Source organism: Plodia interpunctella, chromosome 4, assembly GCF_027563975.2.
Source record: "Plodia interpunctella isolate USDA-ARS_2022_Savannah chromosome 4, ilPloInte3.2, whole genome shotgun sequence".
Classification (NCBI taxonomy): domain Eukaryota; kingdom Metazoa; phylum Arthropoda; class Insecta; order Lepidoptera; family Pyralidae; genus Plodia; species Plodia interpunctella.
In genome coordinates, this window is record NC_071297.1 from 1,176,307 (window position 1) to 1,196,499 (window position 20,193).

At 34.2% G+C, this 20,193-nt stretch overlaps 1 protein-coding gene across 1 annotated transcript in view; it reads left to right on the forward strand.

Moving 5' to 3' along the window:
* The window catches only part of LOC128669359 (uncharacterized protein), a 39,165-nt gene extending 19,312 nt beyond the window's left edge, over window positions 1-19,853 (forward strand). The window contains exons 2-10 of the mRNA XM_053744127.1: window positions 7,273-7,345; window positions 7,957-8,073; window positions 9,915-10,065; window positions 12,226-12,347; window positions 12,934-13,018; window positions 14,356-14,600; window positions 15,632-15,844; window positions 17,138-17,307; window positions 17,624-19,853. Of these exons, the coding sequence (XP_053600102.1) occupies window positions 7,290-7,345; window positions 7,957-8,073; window positions 9,915-10,065; window positions 12,226-12,347; window positions 12,934-13,018; window positions 14,356-14,600; window positions 15,632-15,844; window positions 17,138-17,307; window positions 17,624-17,931 (1,467 nt within the window). The 5' untranslated portion in view covers window positions 7,273-7,289 and the 3' untranslated portion in view covers window positions 17,932-19,853. The remainder of the gene's footprint in view (window positions 1-7,272; window positions 7,346-7,956; window positions 8,074-9,914; window positions 10,066-12,225; window positions 12,348-12,933; window positions 13,019-14,355; window positions 14,601-15,631; window positions 15,845-17,137; window positions 17,308-17,623) is intronic.
* The last annotated feature ends 340 nt before the right edge of the window (window positions 19,854-20,193 follow it).

The window sequence follows — 20,193 nt, forward strand, 5'->3', positions numbered from 1 at the left end:
ACTTGCTTTGGGGCTATCTCAATCTGTGTGATTTGTCCCAATATATTTAATTTATTTTAATCCCAAATATCTAAATTAATATGTTTAAATGGGCGCATATTTTAATCACCCAACATTAAAAGTAGCTCTATTCAAAGCACGTAAGCTAATTTACAATAATATAACTTCGTGAATGTTATCATTAATATAGTTAAAACACGTATACTCGTAGGAATTAAACCTTTATCTATATATGTTTATAGCCTTGCGTGATCAGCGTAAAATCTGTTATCATGGAAACTTGAAATAGTATATAATTCATATCACCTATTCATTTATTCATAGAAGTAGCTGTTAATAGTTTGGTCATAATTAACTTATAACCAACTTGCGTTTGGTTTCGTCCTCGAATTGAACCCCACCGTGGATGTTGTCACCATAAGGACATATTAGCCGTGGCCTATCCTGGTAATATTATAAATGTTTGTGACGAGGTGTATGTATGTATGTTTTCACTCAAAATCTACTACAACGATTGTTATGAAATTTGATACACGGGTAGAATATAACCTGGAATAACACATAGGCTTCTTTTTATTCCGAAATTCCCACGAAAGCGAAGCCCCAGGGCGCAGCTAGTAGAATATAAGAGATAAATTAGATCTTATTCATACAAAAACATACAGTGCTAGTATGATTTGTGACTTAACAATATATGACATTGATCTAATGAGATAAAACATAGCTTAAAGTCCGCTTTAACTTTTTTATCTGTGGTCTGTGTTTAACAAAATGTCGACTTTATTTCATTTTTATTTGGCTTCGATATAAGTTGGGTCGGTGCTTCGCGAATATAACCTGGAATAACACATAGGCTACTTTTTATTCCGAAATTCCCTGAAATTCCCACGGGAGCGAAGCCCAGGGGCGCAGCTAGTCAGCTATAAGCAGACTCCCATGTCCATAGAGCGTTATTAGGAAGGTTGTAAAGTTACAGCTCAACCTTTAAAAGTTTAAAACTAAAATTCTAAAATTAAGACATACAGTCTGAAACGGTTCTCCGTCAATTGCTTCGTCTACGAACGATTCGTCGTCATAATAGAGGAGACATTATATCGGCGAATCGTTCGTAGACGAAGGGTTCTGTCGTTAAAACGCCCGATGTCGAAACATTCTGTCGACGAAATGTTCGTAGACGAAGCAATTGTCGGAGAACGTTTCAGACTCCAGCGCACTCAATAATTTTCTATTCTTTAAAGAGACATTCTATATATAGCAACTGTTCAAACCGACAATAATTCACTTACCATCCGACACACTTGATTCTAGTAAATGTATTATACGAAATGGTGTTTATATTCCTCTGCCAAGCCAACCCGGTCCCTATTGACACCTTTGTAATCCACTTTACACTGTTAGATCGGGATGAATTGTGGTTAAACTGGATAACACCGGTCGCTGAAATGATTTACGCTTGCAAGCTAAGATGAGAAGGTCAAGAGTACACAGTAAACACAAATATAGTTAAAATCTCAACTCACTGATTACTTTCTGTGGATTTGATTTGATGTTGCGTAGTTTTCAAGATCTAAACATACATAGGAACAGACAGCGGAAAGCTACTTTGTTTTATACTATACTAGCTTTTGCCCACAACTTTGTATGTGAGTAAAAATCCGTTTCCCGTGGGAATTTCAGGAAATCCCTTCTTAGTATTCCTCTACACTGTCCTAGGAACCTACACACCAAATTTCAGCTTCCTACACCCAGTAGTTTCGGCTGTGCGTTGTATGTCAGTCAGTCACTCAAGAGTAACGCAAGAGTTTTATTTATATATATAGATAGTGATATATACAATATAGCGAAGGGCATAATAAGACTCGGTAATTTTTTGAATTTAAATTTGTCATATTTCAAGTCTAAACTCACTTCTAAGCGAGAATAATTGGCTTGCGAATTAAAACTAACGCGCAATATGTGTTACCACTTTACACATAATTTTTCAATAAAAATCTCAAATCATAAAGGGTAACTCATATTGCTGTCATACCTTGCGCGATAAAGGTTGATTCGCGATGAATTTGAAGCGGTCATTGTGATGGTGACTGTACATTATCACTTCGTAAAAACCTTGTCATCAGGTACGGGATGATTGTACTTCCTTTTATATTTTCACCTTATATCTTTTAAAAGTCAACCTTGTCTCGTTTAAATGGTAACTGATTCCTTCACTTCTTGAACAATATATTTTTACATAAAGCAAACCCACGCATTTTGAAAGGTTTCCATTCTCCATACATTACGACAACAATGAGATGATCAAATTGTCGGGGACAATTAGCCAATGTCCCCGACAATTTGATCATCTTTTATCAGGTTAAAAGCAACTTTAACAAAATCTAATAAAATTTGAGATATTTCTACACCTGGGTAAAACTACGAAAAAGCCATGTTACTTCTGAACTTTTATCTATAGCCGTGCTAGATTTCATCAAAGTCGGTGTATTTAGTATTTGAGTTTGTTAATTAGAAAGAAAAATACAAATATTTTATCTTTATGTGTATAATATTATTAGTATGGAAATGTGAGTATGTAATGTATGGATATGGTACGTACTTTACGTTGTGGAAAATGTATGGCAGTTGATTTTTGTTTTCGCGATTTCAAGGTTGCTTCCATACGAAAAGTTATTCAGTACCATCGACTGAGCATGTAGATAAAATAATGCCAATGTATAAGAAATCACCCTGTATAGACTTCTTTTTATAAAGTTAAATGTAAGGATATATAAGCAGTATCAGAATTCCTATAATATATATTACATAATATATGAAGTATCATATTACAATGATTTACTAGGAAAATATCTTTATACGAATTGTAAATATTTACTTTATAGTGTCAGTTTGGTATGTGTGTCTAAAAACTTATTATTCAAAATAATTTAATTGAAAGGTATTTTTGATGAATACAAAGAGATTTGGCATTCGCATAAAAGCGAAGCTGGTGGCAAAAGCCCAAGCATACTTTTGAACCTTAGTGGTTGAAGTACAGCATATCTTGTCTTGAAGTACGCTTGTATCGTAAACTAGCTTTTGTCCATAGCTTTGATTGACCTTGGGTCAATATCTATATCTATTACAAATTTTATCAATATCGTCCCTGCGTGAAAGCGGAGACAAGCAGACTTTCGCATTTATAAAACCTATTTGGATAGTTTAAATATGTATAGTGAAAATAATTAATTAATTAATTAATACCTATACATAGAACGGTGTAGGAAAGTACTTTCATCTCGGAAAGATATTTTTCCCGTGGGAGATGTACGCGAGCTAAGCTGTGGGCACTAGGTCATTAACGTAACTGGTCTGGAAGACAGACAAATTAGACCGTGGGTCCACCTTCAAATTATGCCTCAATTTAATTGGATTTCCCTGACCATGGCGACCAAGGCACGCACCTTGGAACAAGGTTGGTTGGTGAATCGTCACGGCTTGCATCCGGGCGCATCAACTTCTGTTTCCGCACATCGACCTTACAGCAACTATGTATTGTCCTATACTTATTTGTTCTTGTTAACATAAGCTGTCTTGTCAAAGGTCTTGCTTCTTGTCAAATGCTTGTCCAAAATTTAAAAAATATATTTAAAATGCATTAAGAACAGAAGTCTACTTGCTTACTTGGTCGCCACGTCGACCTTTTTTCAGTTCTTAACCGGAGGAGGATGACAGGATAGTGACCAATATTTCTATATGTTTTAAATAAGTTTATTTTGGAATCGATTTAAATAAGTTTATTTTGCCAGTGGTCTTGTCAGTGGTCATTCCGAAATGCATGTACTTTGTACTTTGTGTGTTGTGAAAAGGTGGCTATAAAGGCCCCATACTTTTAATTAACTCATTTTCTATTTCACTCATAATATTTCAATGTTTGGAAATATTTTATTTTTATCCTAAACTATGTTACCTCCAGTAGAAAAATAGTGATCCGAGCAGAAATACAAGCTACCCCATTATCTTCCGCGAAAACTTGCAAAAATTGCAAAAAGTGTGTCGCGGCGTGTCAAAATCAAAACCAAACGCAGCTCACGGAAGGTGCGCGGCGCGCGGGACGCCTCCACCCAGCAACGCGGCCGCAGCTTGCTCTCCCAAGAACCATCAAGCCGCATGTACGCATTACGTCTTATATATTTTATTTTATATTTGTATTAATTACTGAAGTAAACACAGTTAAGTTGCCAATATTTTTACTAGCTCTCACACAAAATGTTCCCGCGAATAAAATGTATAAGACATTAGTTATGTCACAGTATATGAACACGATAATTTTAGATATTATCACTGCTTGTTAGAATAATATTTATTTAAACCAAGAGGTACCATCATCTAACGATGTTAGACAAAAAACTGATGACTGTACACTGTACATGTACAACCAACTGCAGGTCAAGTTATCCGACATTGGAGTTTATGCGACGGAAATCGAAGAGAATTCGTTATAAGTTTGAGTGTGTCTGTACTTTTAATAATACAACCAGTTCGAAGAATTTTTTTTTGGCCATCAGGAGTTCTTTTTTGCGACATTTATTTTCATTGTTTCGCTCGCCCTGATGTCTGCTTGACAGCGATGTCAGTTTAATTTCTTTATCCTAGATTTAAAATCTATCCAGAAACTTGTTGATGAGAAACAGAAACGCTGATCTTGTACGTAAAGTTAATTTCTTTAACGTAGTTTTTTCTTGCTACTTTGCAGTATACCTTAATTTAAAAATTATTAACGCATAACTGTTTTTATTTATTTCGCACTTGGAAGGTATCTGAAATACAGGCGGGGCCTGGTTCGGATACTGGTGTACTGAACTTTACTATTTTTTTTCTTAAATTATTTGGTCTATATTTCAAACTTTTATGTTCAAAACTTTAATAAGTATAAAAAATAAATTAAAAATAAAGTGATGAAAATTAATGAGAGTTCTATCTCCCATTGGCTGGCAACACTACCCAGCCAGTCACAGAATAAACAACACTTCCAGTAACCCGTTGCTTTTGTCAACCAATCACCATTCTACGCCGACTGATCGGATTGCGATCCTATTGTTGCTCAATTGTTTTATTATCTCCAAGAAGTGTGAAGTTTATTTACAATAATTTAATTTTAATTTAATTTTAGTATAATCTCCGGTTTGATTTTCTTTTTTTTTTTGTTTGTGTATAAAATAAATGACTATGTTTGTGAATTGTGTGGAATCTTGCTATTGAACTGAATTTTCGCTTGTTCCTACTCTCTCGCCATCTCAGCATGTTTCTGGATGAGTTCGGGACTGTGACTCCGCGAAACCCAGGGCAAGCGTATAAAATACATAAGTATCTTTAATTTTTTGAAGATTCGACTGTGTGATTCGCAATCAATCCAATATAATAAAGAATATATACGAACTTTACGAAGAACGAACGAATCCTTAGGAAGAATTTTACTTGTAATATTTCCCTTCAATAAAAATTTGTAGTTGACGAAATTAATGTTAAGTTTATAACGCCCTCTCATCGGGTTACAGATGTATGTGGCCTGTTTACCATAAACCCACGGACACATTGCCTCATATTAAGGAAATGAAAACAAAACTTTACCTAAACTTACATTTCCATATAAAAGACTAGCTTCACCCCGGGATTTTCGGGATAAAAGGTTGTTATTTGTTATTACAGGTTATATTCAATTATCCGTTCAGTAGATTTTGCGTGAAAGAGTAACAAACACATGCATCCTCACAAAGTTTCGCATTTTATAATATTAGTAGAATGTAAATGAATGGAAACGTTTAAATATACAACAATGTTGAGCAGCGTCAAGAAGAAAACTCATTTCCCCGACTTTCCTATTGCGAATAATGAACTTTGCTCGATTCTATTTCGAAGTAATTTAATTTCAAAGCATAAGGTAGATAGTAATTTATGAATGATATTATATTATATTATCGGCACGTATTATGCAATCAAAATTCTCATTGATTCTATTTTTGTTTAAGTAATACGTTATAAGCGTTTAAGTTATTGTATTGACCGTATACCATGGATTTAGAGATTTGGATGGGGAGAAAGGTACTTCATTAATTCCATGACGTATACGTTGTTAAATTGACATATTTAAAATAACAGTTGACAGAAAATTATACTTTTCGTTTGTTTTGGAATAAGAATTTGTGAATTTTGTTACAAAAACTTGTACTTAAATATATTGTGTTTCTTTACAAATATTATACTTTTCATTATATAATACTATTTAAGAAGAGTTTAAATTATAATAATATCTATTAGCAATTCTCAATAATAAAAAAGGTACATACAAGTGCACCCCAAGTTACATAGCATAGTACTCTACACAATAGAGGCGAATTCTCAATAACTACGGTAACAGTTATCTAGATGTGACTGTACATAGTGTACATCAATATTGCGGTTAGCACCTTGAAAATTTTACCAGAATTCTCAGCTATTATCACTATTAGTAGTAATTCGGTATCTAATATTAGAACCATGAATTCCATGCGTGAAAGAATATATATTTAATTATTTCACGCGTTGTTATAAGTAGCAATATTTGTAGATATGTTTATTTCAGTAAATTAATTTTGACCTGCGGTCACCGCTGACGGTAGACAAAATGGCGCACAATGCGTTTTTCTGCGCAAATTAAAGTTAACGTCAAAATTAACTCATACAACCCACTTTAAAACAATTTAAATTAATTTGTTCTTATAAATAAAATTACATTCTGCTCTGTAAAAAAATGTGTGGATTTAGTGGTGTACCGTTCACGGATTTGTCATCGACACGCAAAGAAGAAGAATAATGAATATGATACAGTATTCTAAAGAAACCCAGAAACACCAACAGTATACCGACTTATATCGGCCATGATTTTGGCGAATAAAAATTCCGTGAAAAAAAATGGCCAAAAACACAACATAATGCCGGCTACACACTAACGCACTACACATAGATGCGATCGCGAGTGCACGAACGTTCCATAGTTTGTATGGAAGCTTATTACCACAGGAAAAACCAGTATTGTAGGTCCAAACCGCAAAGTTTGGCGAACTGTTTGCCGATATTGTGGTGCCGGTATATCAAAGACTGCTAGTGTATTCACCCTCCTAGAAATAACGCATCAATGAGTTCTAAAGGTACGCTCAGGTAACAATAGAACGTGTCCCAAGATATAAAAACATTACATTCTTATATCTATTACAGTATCCCAAAAGTGAAATTTATATAAAAACTTTATTGTTATAGACGACGACCAAATCGAAATGGGACGTGACGAGAAGAAAGGCGGGACCATTGTCCTGGAAAATTTCAATTCCACGTGAGTAACTTTATCTGTCTAATATTATGAGACTTTACTTGAAAAAAGACACTGATAAATTATATTCTTTATTTTCTATTGTCAAATCCATACTGTTTTTACAGCTCCTGTAATCTGAATACCTCTTCTTCTCATATTAAGTACTAATACTACAATTCCGTATAATCTTAATAAAAAGGCCTATGTTTCATGTTCATCAAAATGTTAAATTATCCACAGAGGTAAATGCAGTTACATTTTATTCAATGTTTTACGTTTTAGTGTGTACGTTGTATGACACACATTGTTCATTAAATAAATACTCAGCCTTATTATTGCACTTTACGAGTTACTAACATTTTAGCTCACGCTAGCAAGTTTTAAGAAGCAGTGGTAGTGCAATAGTTAAGACGCCCGCCTGTGGATCGAAAGGTCCCAGGTTCGAACCCTACTCGTGCCACATAAGTTTGTATACAAATCTGACTAATATATAGTAGTTTTTAGCAACCACTACTTGCTTCCGGTGAAGGAAAACGTCGTGCAGAAACCTGCACACATGGTTGATTATTGTTAACTTACTAAGTATATACTAAATTTCTGCTTGCCAATGTGGAAATTTGTATATTTTTCAGGGCAAACCTAGCATCAAACCCCGGCTTCCAGTCCACGCTCACGCTTGGCTCCAAGGAGGTGATCAATGAGAAGGCCTACAACCCGTTCGAACATAGGAATGTTGAGCATCCTAATTCGTAAGTTTCATTGTTTAATTACCGATCATCATCATCAACAGCCACTTAAACGCCCCCACTGCTGGGGCACAGGCCTTCCTTATGGATGGATATGGAGTATAGGCCATGATCCAACATGCGACCTTTATTGCGGATTGACGGATTTTAACAACTCGAAATGCTAACAGAACCAACGGGCATTCAGAAGCACGAATGTCATTCATTCTTTCATTAATTTTAGTTAGTCATCCATCCAATGATCGATCATTGTGAAAGACCATTTTTTTATTAATCCACTAGCTTTTTCCCGCTATAACTTATTATTGTCAATATCCCGGCTTCTAAGCAACGTATCGCGATGAAACCTATAACAAATTTTAAGTTAGATTATCCCCTATGCAGCTGTGAAAACCATATCAAATACCATCCACTAGTTCAGTCCAGTAGTTTTTGCGTTATGTGCGAACAAACATACAGACAAAATTATATAAAAAATTGTTTTGGCTTCTGTTAGTCCCATAAAGACCCCCAATATAATATTTTTTCTTTAATATATCCTAATATATACAGCCGAATCTTCAACATTTTAAGGTTAATTTTCTCTATTCTCCAGCTCCGTACGCAACCTTTAACTTTATATGATTTGCCTCCTGAGAATCTGTATTTCGAAATACAGGTTCATTCGTAGCTGGTTAATGGGTTTCAGATTGTGGAGCAAACGGATTTAACTATGTTACACAATGTAACGAAGTTCCAAGAAATTTTAGAGCACGGGTAGAACACGACCCGTATAAGCATAGTATGTACAAAGTAATTTGTCCAGTGATTCACACGGGAGTGATTCCCCGGGACGCAGAAATAAATAATATTTTAACAAGCGTGCTTGAAACTCTTACGTGAATAGAGCTCCGGGAAGTAGCTAATTGCAGAATAATATAGATAAATTTTCGAAATGTCAATTTGTTTTTTTTTTACTTTTTAATGCAATGACATTCAATTTACTTTATAATATTATAAGTAAAATAGAGATGCCAGCACGTCGCCGCGAGGAAGGATTCCAGGGACGCTGGCAGCCTTTTATATAAAGCCATTACCTCTCTGCACCAAAATATTCTGTGCAAGGAAACTGCTTGTCCTCGGATTGCCTGTTACATCGCGGAGGCGTGCTAAAATCTCAGTCAAGCTTTTTTCACTATAATATATAACGTATTTAATAAACCTGGCTAAACTTAAAATAAAATAAAAATAATATATCTATACAAATTGTACAGACCATGAAAGGCGTTACTCACTAGAACCGTGTCCAAAAGGCTGATATCAATGCTTAGGCGGTTTGGGCTAAGAACGTCAGAAATACAAAATGTCAGTTCAGCGATTTGTCAGAAACCCATAATGCCAGGTGTTGCATAACGGCAGATTGGCGTAAAGACAGATTCACTAAATGACAGGTTTGGGCCAAGAACGCCAGAATACAAATGTGACAGATTTGCAAATCTATTTTGTCAGAATAAATCAACATACATTTTCAAAAACTGAAATCAACAGTAAAACGATGGATGATGATGTCCTTTTAAAAATACATAATTATTAAATACAAATATTACTTACTATAATGCGAAAGTAACTCTGTCTTTAAATAAAAATCTGTCATTTTTCTGCTAATCTGTCTTTTTACTATTCTGACCATTTGTGACAAATTACTAATACATGATGAGTAATGAGGATTTGCAAATCTGTCATATTTGCGTTCTGACGTTTTTTCTTGACCCAAACCGCTTAGGCTCTGGCCAAAGAAGCTTCCAGCCTTTTAGGTCACGAGATATCTTGATTTTTCGAAATATATTTAACCTTGTTTTCCCCAGTACGATCGGTTCCTTGTTGCATCTGCTGAAGTCCTCGCTAGGGTCTGGTATCCTGGCGATGCCTGCTGCCTTCAAGAACGCTGGACTAGCTGCTGGGGCAATTGGCACCATCGTTGTTGGATTCATATGTACTCACTGTGTTTATGTTCTGGTAAGAAACATACTTTACTGCCTTGTTCCCGTCCTAGAATAAGAAACTCCATCCATCCGTAGATGTCGATCAAGAGACACAGCCTTGGCAGGCCAACATTAGCATTCCCAAAGAGAGTTGACGTGATGCGGCTAGTTCTAAAATTGTTAAAGTTAATTTTTTGCGCTGACCCACGGCTTCGCAGTGTCACAACTCCGAATGAAACTGGCAATATGCATAGACGAAAAAAAAGAGAGTAGTTTACTTTGTGGAAAATCAGAAAGAATAGCTTAATCTCTTTATTGCCTACTAATTATACGTCTCACCAAGTTTAATACTTGTGTTTCGTGAAGCTTGTCTTTTTAAACGTAAAAATATCTGAATCCTTCAATGTCTTTACAAAAATAAATACTTCATAAAGTATACAAATCCCACAAGATTAGATGGCACCGACCGTCCTTGTAATGGTAAGAACTTGTAACCCACTTTCCCGAAGCCGATTTCTCTGATATTTTTCATGTTTTTGTTTATTAAATCTGACAAAAATGACATAAATGAAATGATATATATAATAAAAGTGCCGATAAGCGACCATGGAAAACAATAGAAAACAATATAAAAATTTAGAAATTTATATAAAAGAAGTACTTTGTAAAAAGGCATATTACAAGTCTGATGATTATGTGAACGACAATAATGTTTGCCCCAAGCATGGTGCAGTATCCTCATAACATATGTAATTGATTTATGACATTATTATATATGACATTATTATATATATATATATATATATATATATGTATTTATGTGACAATTTTAAATAATTTTATTGGAAATACAACTTTTATTTTATTTATTCATTCAAATTTAGACATTTTTAATAATGATGTAAATTCGTCCTCCTAATTTTTAATATATGTATAAGACCTATATTTGTTAATTGACGTCCTTGGAGAAAAGGCTGCGGTGAAGTTTGTTGCGCCGCTTCTTCTTCACCTGCGCTTTGGAAGCCGGCAGTAGACTTAGTTCAAGTAATTTTTTTGACGTCAATAAGTGATGTATATCATCCTAAATTTAATAAAGAATTTTGAATTTGAAAATAAAAAAATACGTTCTATACTATACAAATAAGTTTTGTGGCATAAATAGACATACATAATAATTTTGTAAAACGCTTAGTCTATGTCGTATTCAATGGTGACAATTATGGTCTGAGTGGATGACAGCTATTAAGCATACCAAATCCAGGGTCAATGTGGATCCGGTTAGTGCTGAGTTTGAAGGTAAACCTTTAACAGTATTTGCATTATGATCTCATCAACAAACCGCTGTTTAGAATAAATATTCTTTGCAGAGCGTACATATTGTCTCTTAAGTTAACTAGTCGACTCGGGGAAAGATTTTTAACCGAGTTTTCAATAAAATTGTGTAAAAAATTAAACATAATTCGGTGTTTCTTTTTATTGTCCATATTAAAAACTCGGGCTATTAACATTTACTCTCGTTACTTAAGTGTTCACTTACCTGCTACTTAACCATCACAGTTCAGTGATGGTTAATTTATTTAGTGTTATTAATAAAAAGAAGAAAACAATCTTACGAAAAGGACTTAACAAGAAACATAGAAACATTATTGTATTTCACAAACAAGTTACTAACATTCGTCATTCTCTCAAAACCGCAACTAACTTCTAACAAGCTTCTTACACCCAACACAATATACCTACAATATGTACAGTACAAGAGAGCATTATCTAACAGTTAACCTTTGGGTCATATCTATAGTTACAATCATAATACAACAGCATCCTAAAATTAATCAGTAGTAGATTGGACTGTCCCTATATGGCCCACTGAAAGAGCTTGCATGGCCCGTGCAGGAAATATATCTACTAACATTAAGGGTTAAGAGTATACCTACGTACTAACTATACATATGGTTACTCGAAATAAAAATATACTAGCTTTTGACCGCGGCTTCGCCCGCGTCTATTTTCCACGGGGACAACATTTTTTCAGAGATCAAACTTCAATCTATTCTTGTAATATTTCACGAATGTCAATTGAATATATAGAAGCATGAAAAGAAACATAATTACACTCACTTTAATATTTATCGTATTGCTTGAAATAAATATCATTTCATTTCATAATTAATTACGTTATTAAAATTTGTTTCAGGTGAAAACATCACAAGAGGTGTGTGTGGAAGCGAAGAAGCCCTCGATGGGCTTCGCGGAGACCTGCGGCGCGGCCTTCGAGTTTGGGCCCAAACGGCTCAGGCCTTGGGCCAATTTTGCTAGGTATATTGGCCTACACACTAGTCGCTGAATTCGTATGCCGACGTGAATGAACGTACAGTCAACAGCACATCAACCTAACCAAATTTATTGCAAACTCGCCGCTATTACCGCGCCATAGAGGTTCATGCAAGGTAACTTGATGTCGTGTTGACTGTACATTGCGTGGTTTGTATTAAGTTTTTATTAATGCAAGAAAAAGCCAGCCACCAAATTACTGTACGGTTTTCGTCGACCTCGGTAGCGCAGTGGTAAAATGCTTGCCTGCGAACCGAGAGGTCTCGGGTTCGATCCCCGGCGGGTCATGATTGAAAATTATATTTTTCTGATTGGCCCTGGTCTTGGATGTTTATCTATATGTATTTGTTATAAAATATAGTATCGTTGAGTTAGCATCTCATAACCCAAGTCTCGAATTTACTTTGGGGCTAGCTCAATCGGTGTGATTTGTCATAATATATTTATTTATTTATGGGTAGTGAAATTTTGTATGAAAACCATGTTTGTTTCAAATTCACACGGGCGAAGCCGCGGTCTAAGTAAGCTAGTACTACATGTACAAAACTTAATATAGAAATTTTCGTTTCAGAACTTTCATAGATTACGCACTGACATGCACTTATCTAGCCGCTCTGTGTGTCTACGTCGTTTTTATATCGGAAAATTTCAAAGAGGTAATATTTCTAATATGTATTTTGCAAAATATTGAAGTGAAAACTTCTTTAGCGGCATTGTGCACTTTATGTGAGGACGAATTCATAAGACGTTAAAAATTCACGACGTTAATATTCAAGTTTTCACTTCTCGCCGGCACTCCCGGAGTGCATCCCGTTTTTATTAGTTACACATATTATGTATCCATCAAAGAAGGTTTATTTATGTACATTCCCATATACGTTTGCTGTGCCCTTGCAGGGTATAAACCTGTGCTGGACTTGAACAGAAGCATGGAGAAAAAAGTTGTATTTATTTAACCTAAAGTATTTTCATAGACGACCTCGGTAGCGCAGTGGTAAAGTGCTTGTCTCTGAACCAGAGGTCCCGGCATCCCCGATCGGGTCATGATGAAAAATGATCTTTTTCTGATTGGCCCGGGTCTTGGACGTTTATCTATATATGTATTTGTTATTTGTTATAGTATCGTTGAGTTAGTATCCCATAACACAAATCTCGAACTTACTTTGGGGCTAGCTCAATCTGCGTGATTTGTCCTAATATATTTATTTTTGTTTATGCTTTGATGTAAACTAGTAATATATTAAAGTGCGAAAGTTTGTATGTATGTATACGTGTATGTTGGTTACTCTTTCACGCAAAATCTTCTGAACAGATTGTTAAGAAATATGATACACGAATTGATATAACCTGGAATAACACATACTTTTATCCTGATATTCCCACGGGATCGAAGCCCCGGGCGCAGCTTAAATAATTATCTTGGTCGACTGGAAGAAATCCCTTTCTGGGATAAGTCCGCCTTTGTACGCGTCTCTTTTTTATTGTACTGCCTTCTCAGTTTCAAAGTCTTTACAAACAAACATTAAATTTCAAAATTCCATACCACTAAAACAAAACTAATAATTTTCAAGCAACAGAAAGATGTATGATCCAGCTATGAGCAATATCAATCTAAATCAAACAATAATGTAAATAAACATCGATTCATTCGATCGAGACCTTCGGTATAACAAATAAATAAACAGACACCAACACCAGTCACACTGTAGACGTTAAACTTTATAACCTCTATTTGCTTCGGGCGTTAAAAATAATGAAACACCGGATAGGATTTTCTGTCTTGTTAATGAAAAACTAGCACTTTTGCGAAGTCCTTAGAGAAAAGGCAGCGGTCAAATGATGCCACGATTCTTATTCTATCTATATGCTTTCGAAATCGGCTCTAGATTTGTTTTTACCTACTTATTTGACGACACTAATTGATGTATTTTATTCTCAGTATAATTTTGAATTTGAAAAAGAAATTAATAGCATATTTATATTATCTTTTCAGGTGTTAGACGTGTACATTCCAGACTACAAACTATCAGTGGAGACGTACTGCGCGTTGACCCTGGTGCCTCTGGTGCTGATCTGCCAAATAAGGAACCTGAAGTGGCTGGTGCCCTTCTCCGCGATTGCCAACGTCTTCCTTGTCATATGCTTCGCAATCACGATGTACTACATATTCTTCGATCTGCCAAATCCTTCTCAGAGGGAAATGGTAGCGACCGTAACTCAATGGCCACTTTTTATTAGGTGAGGAACTTTATAAAATGAAATATTTTAGATTAGATGTTGCCCGGGGCTTCGCTCCCGTGGGAATTATGAGATATAAGCCTGTAGCAATCTTGGATAATATTCAAATTCAAATGGTAAAAGAATTTAAGTACTGGATACTATACCTATGTGGACCTAATATAGGGTACTTAAAAACATGTTGATATGTTAGACATTATATAACAAGTATTTATTAATCACTTGGATGGATCTGTATCTCCGTACCTCCGATACTGGGTGGTTCCCATCGGTGGACAAAAACCTTCTGAATGTTGTTGGGAGTGACCGAAGTCTCATTAACATGGAACTAAATGGAACAACTTAATAAGAGAGAACAAAATTTTGTACATATAGTTTTCTCAAATTAATCTTTTCTGGTTAAATTTTCGACTTAGACGCCATGTAACTTCGTTAAAAATAAATCATTATAATGGAAGATTCCGCTATAATTATTCGAAGGGCTGCCTGTCTGTCATCAATCTGTTTGGGAAAGTTCTAGTTGCTTAGCTGTCAAAGCTGTTCCTCGCCTAAAATTATCCGCATGTGGAATGGTCCTATGCTAGGGCATATTTCACTTATGACCTGCTAATATATTGGCTGAAATTTATTTTATACGAATATATTTAGTTGCCCCTAATGTTTGCTGTGCCCTTGTGCTATCAACTTATGCAGGTAACCAACCTATATAACTTGTGACGTGCAATAAAATCTAAATCTGAATTATATATATCTTTGTAAAACTTTAAAAAGTAATTTTCTTTGCAATATCCCTTAAATTGTTAAAAAGTTAATGGTATAATAGCACTTTACAACATTGTATTTTCAAAGTTATAACTGGTCTAATTCCGTTACGACAATCCAGCAGCGATTTATAAAACCCTTAACAAACTCCATTAACACAAACACCAATAAAAACAAGACAATCACTCTTCAAATTGTGTTACTAGAATGGAGCGAGATTATTCGAAAAGCTTTTATTTAATCTAAATTGGACTTTGTTTTGTTTTCAGCACGGTTATATTTGCAATGGAGGGGATCGGTGTAGTGATGCCCGTTGAGAACGAGATGGCGAGACCGCAGCACTTTTTGGGTTGTCCAGGAGTGCTCAATGTTGCGATGACCATAGTGATATCTCTATATGGCATTGTAGGTTTCTTCGGCTTCATCAAGTATGGAGACGACGTGCGAGGCAGCGTCACTTTGAACTTACCTCAGGATGAAGTGTAAGAACTTGAACTATTGAAAGTTTAAAGTTAGGGAAATTATTTCAAACAATGTTTATAGTTAAACAATAAAAATACTTCCCGGCTTGAGCTGAAGATTCAGATCGGTTCGGAAGACAATGCAACACTAGTTGTTCGCCGCGAACTTAGACCTCACGAACACAATATTTTTTTTTCACAAAATTGTGAATATTTCAGAAACTACTTAACAGATTTTGATGACCCACGAACTCAAAAATTCTATTGACAGATCCTATATACCTTTTTTTATGTTTCACACAATATAGGAAAACATAAACGCTTGTCCCAAAAATGTAATTTTTGAAAAAAAAAAGATATTTATACCTATTGATTAATACAACTAGGTACCACACTGATTTTGGATCGACAATTATAACTTTATATATTTATATATTTCCAAAATTATGATTTATCAAAGGGACTCCTTTTAGTTTATGAACAGATATAATTAAAATATCAGAAGAGATTATTGATAGGGTTACGCGAAGTTTTAGGTTATAAATTTATTACACTAGTTTGGAGCATAGGAATCGCCGTATTATATACATCTATAATAAAAACCATAACCGTAATATATAATATAGTACTTTTTCTTGGCTTATTTATTTAACTATTTTATGTACTTTTAAATTGTATGATGTAAATAAAGCATCAATTCCTATAACAATCTCTCATTAGACTAATTATATTGTTCAGAGTCTAAACAAATTTCAAAGAAAATTCGTGGAGACGGCAATATCTTCTAAGAAATGAAAAATATAATGAGAATATTTATAATTCATTACATTCGTATTAAATTAGCATTTCAGAATATTCTTATTCTGTATAATTCCTGGGATTATAGGCAGAAAAATAATTAGTGAAATACTAAATGTAGTCTTCAGTCCTAGTTCACAAATTTAATACTACATTTTAAATAATTGGTTTAAAATCAGTGAACTTAACCTGTTGCCTACAGTTCCACCCGTGTTGGTCTATGTTTTGCTAATTTTCGAGTCATCAACTACATCTATACTAAATTTGCTCAAATGTCGTAATGTAGTTTAGCTGTCAAATCGTGACAGACAGAATATTAAGTATGGAAGTATGGACCGAATATACGAATACTTATATATATAATATTATTATAGATACATAGTTGAAGAACATAGGTCCTCAGGGTCACCAAGCAATTAACTCAGCGGGTTTACTGCTCCGACTACACAACAAATTATGTAATTTACTAACGAAACGCGAAAATTTAAAATTAGTTGTAACAAATGAATATTTCAGAGCCGCCCAAACCGCTAAGATCCTGATGGCTCTGGCGATCCTGTTCACATACAGCCTGCAGTTCTACGTGCCCATGGAGATGATCTGGAGACAGCTGCACGACAAGATCTCCGTGAGGTTCCACAACATCACACAAATCTCCATTAGGACCGTGGCCGTCGTTGGTTCAGGTATTGATTTGTTTGCCTATGTGTGTTTGTTATTCCTTTTATCTATTATTGTTTCTAATTTTCCATTTAAGATAGGGTCTAGCAATCGTTACACTACAAGATCTTAATAAGATTTAGCAACAATGTTTTTGTTAGAGCCAGCGACAGATAATTTCGCTATAGTATAAAAGTAGATTTCACTGCGCATATTCAACAATATGCAATGCTTTTAGTGTATCTCTAGTTTCATTATCAACAAATATAATCAGCTAAAATTTAATTGATAGATAGGTCTATAACAAGTATTGATTAATCATGTGATTATCTCCTATTTCAGTCGCTCTCGCTGCTGCCTTCCCTAACTTGGAGCTGTTCATCAGTCTCTGTGGTGCTATCTTCCTCTCCAGTCTTGGTCTCCTGACACCAGCCATAATCGACACCGTACACAACTGGGATCGAGGACTTGGCAGGTTCAACTGGATTTTCTGGAAGAACATCTTTATATCTCTCATATCTCTCATCGCTTTGTTTGCCGGCTCCTACGTTTCCATCCAAGAAATGCTCCACAAGTTTAATGCCCATCACATTTCTTCATCGGCTGCTAATGAAACTTTAAGTATAAGCAATCAAACGCTCGTTTTATAGGTTGTGAAGTATTGTGGCTTACATGGTTGTGTTTCTAGAATTATTTGAGTTTTAAGCGCAAGGAATAGGTTTTGTGATGGTCTTGGATGATAAGAATACAACGCACGCAACGAATAATACGCTTAATTAATCTGTTTTCTTAAAATTTGTTGAATTTCAAAAATTCTACACAAAGTACATAAGAAAATTAATAATTGACGATCTTATCAGAAAAAGTCGCTTTCAGAGAAAATCTTACTACAGAAAAATTTATAAATCGTGCCCAAATTGATAAATCTCAAAGACGCTTATTCAATAAAATTAGATTGTAATGAAAGCATTCACAGATATTTTACTTAACATTTCTGTTTTCCTCGACCATCATGAAAAACTGTTGAGAGAAGAATGAGCAATACAATTAATAAGAATTTTTACAACTTAATCTTTTAGTGAGTAACAAAAACAATTCAGTACAAGGAAATATTTAAGTTAAGTCTTAAAGACCATGAAACTATTTTGTAGGTTGTAATTGTAACTAAAAAAAAAGTATAACTTTGTCGTTGTAATATTAATAGGACAATTGTTCTAGAGGCAGTAGAATTACTAATCTCGCTTTAAAATTAAATGCCAGGTAGGATGAAAATAATTAACATGAGACACACACAAATAAACTAAAAATATCATTTTGTAAAATTTCGTAAAATAAGACAGTGACAAAACATAGCATATATCCTTTATTTTGTTTATGATATGGGTATGTGTGTCCCTTTTAATAACTCTCGACAACTTAGTATTATTTTTATTTAATAGATACTAATTTTATGTTTAGTGATTTTAACAAACGTGTTAGTTAATTAATTATAAAATAATAATTTGAAGTTACCAACTGGTTAAGTTCTTTATTTTTATTGACCAAGTTATAAGTTTAACGTGTCTGTGTATCTGTCCGTGGCATCGTAGCAGCCAAACGGTTGAACCGATTTTGAGCTAGCTATTTTCTAATTAAAGAGAATTTAATCGACCTTGTTCCTAGCTATTTTTTTGTTTGCAAAATGTATGCTCAGCCTTAGATATCTGAAAAGGTTTCTTAAATTTTTAATTCAATTATCATTATCTGAACAACAGTGACTTCTATAGAATTTAGATAATAATGATGATAGTCACAAAAGACAAATATGAAATGTAACATTGTGATATTTCATCCCATATTTTTAATAAATTAATATTTTTTTATCTATAAAAAAGTCCGTTGTTATTTAAGATGATTAGGTATACGCTGTTGTGTGTTACATTGTTATTACTGTGATGTCCCATAATAACGTTAATTTTTAACATCAGTTGATCATTTTGATTATAAGATTGAACAATTACCATAGTTTTGTGATCAAAATTATTAAAATATATCAATTATCTGGCTTCTGGTTCATGTAATATATGCACTGATTTCTTTGGCTGGTATTTAAAAATAATATCATCACTACCATCACATTTTTATCAAATTTCTTAACGAAAAAATGAAAAATATCGTCACACATTATGACACGCTAGGTAAAGAATTTTAAAAGGCAATATTGTAGCTTTTTATATTACAATGTGGCCATAATAGACTGGCGGGTTTTGGTGGCCAGCGTTTTCAATTTAGTCAACTGTGTGACTACATTGTGTAATGGAAAACTGTAAGACTTTCTAATAAAATTGTTTATCTGTTGTGGCATAATTTGTCAAGATTTTTTGGTTTCGCTAATAAATAAAATAAATGTATAGAAATGTTAGTGTACCGCTAAGCACCTTAAGTCGACTGCTGAGAACTCGATTTCTTTCATTGTGCTTGCACTTTGTCTAAATTTGTGATTTTATGACGCATTATCGATAATAATAATAAAATGTGATACTTTTTTATGTGATAGTGGTAACTGAAATAATAAAAATATTTTTAAAACGTACACGTGATTATTTCATTAATATGTATTTCATGATTATATACACAATTTAGCCCCAATACTCCTAATCCATACATAAGGAAGGCCCATGTCCCAGCAGTGACGAAGTTTAAATGAATGATGATGACGAGATACAACAAATTGCATTTAAAAAAAAAAAGAGTATAAAACCTGATTAGGTTATGATATCGGAAATTAGGACAGATAATAATTAAGACAGATCTCAATAATTATTCAATTTATCAGAAAATAGATATGAAATGTGGCTCAAACCAACTTTGAATTAATGATAAAATGAATGAACGAACGAACGAACGAACGATCGAACGAACGAACGAGCGAA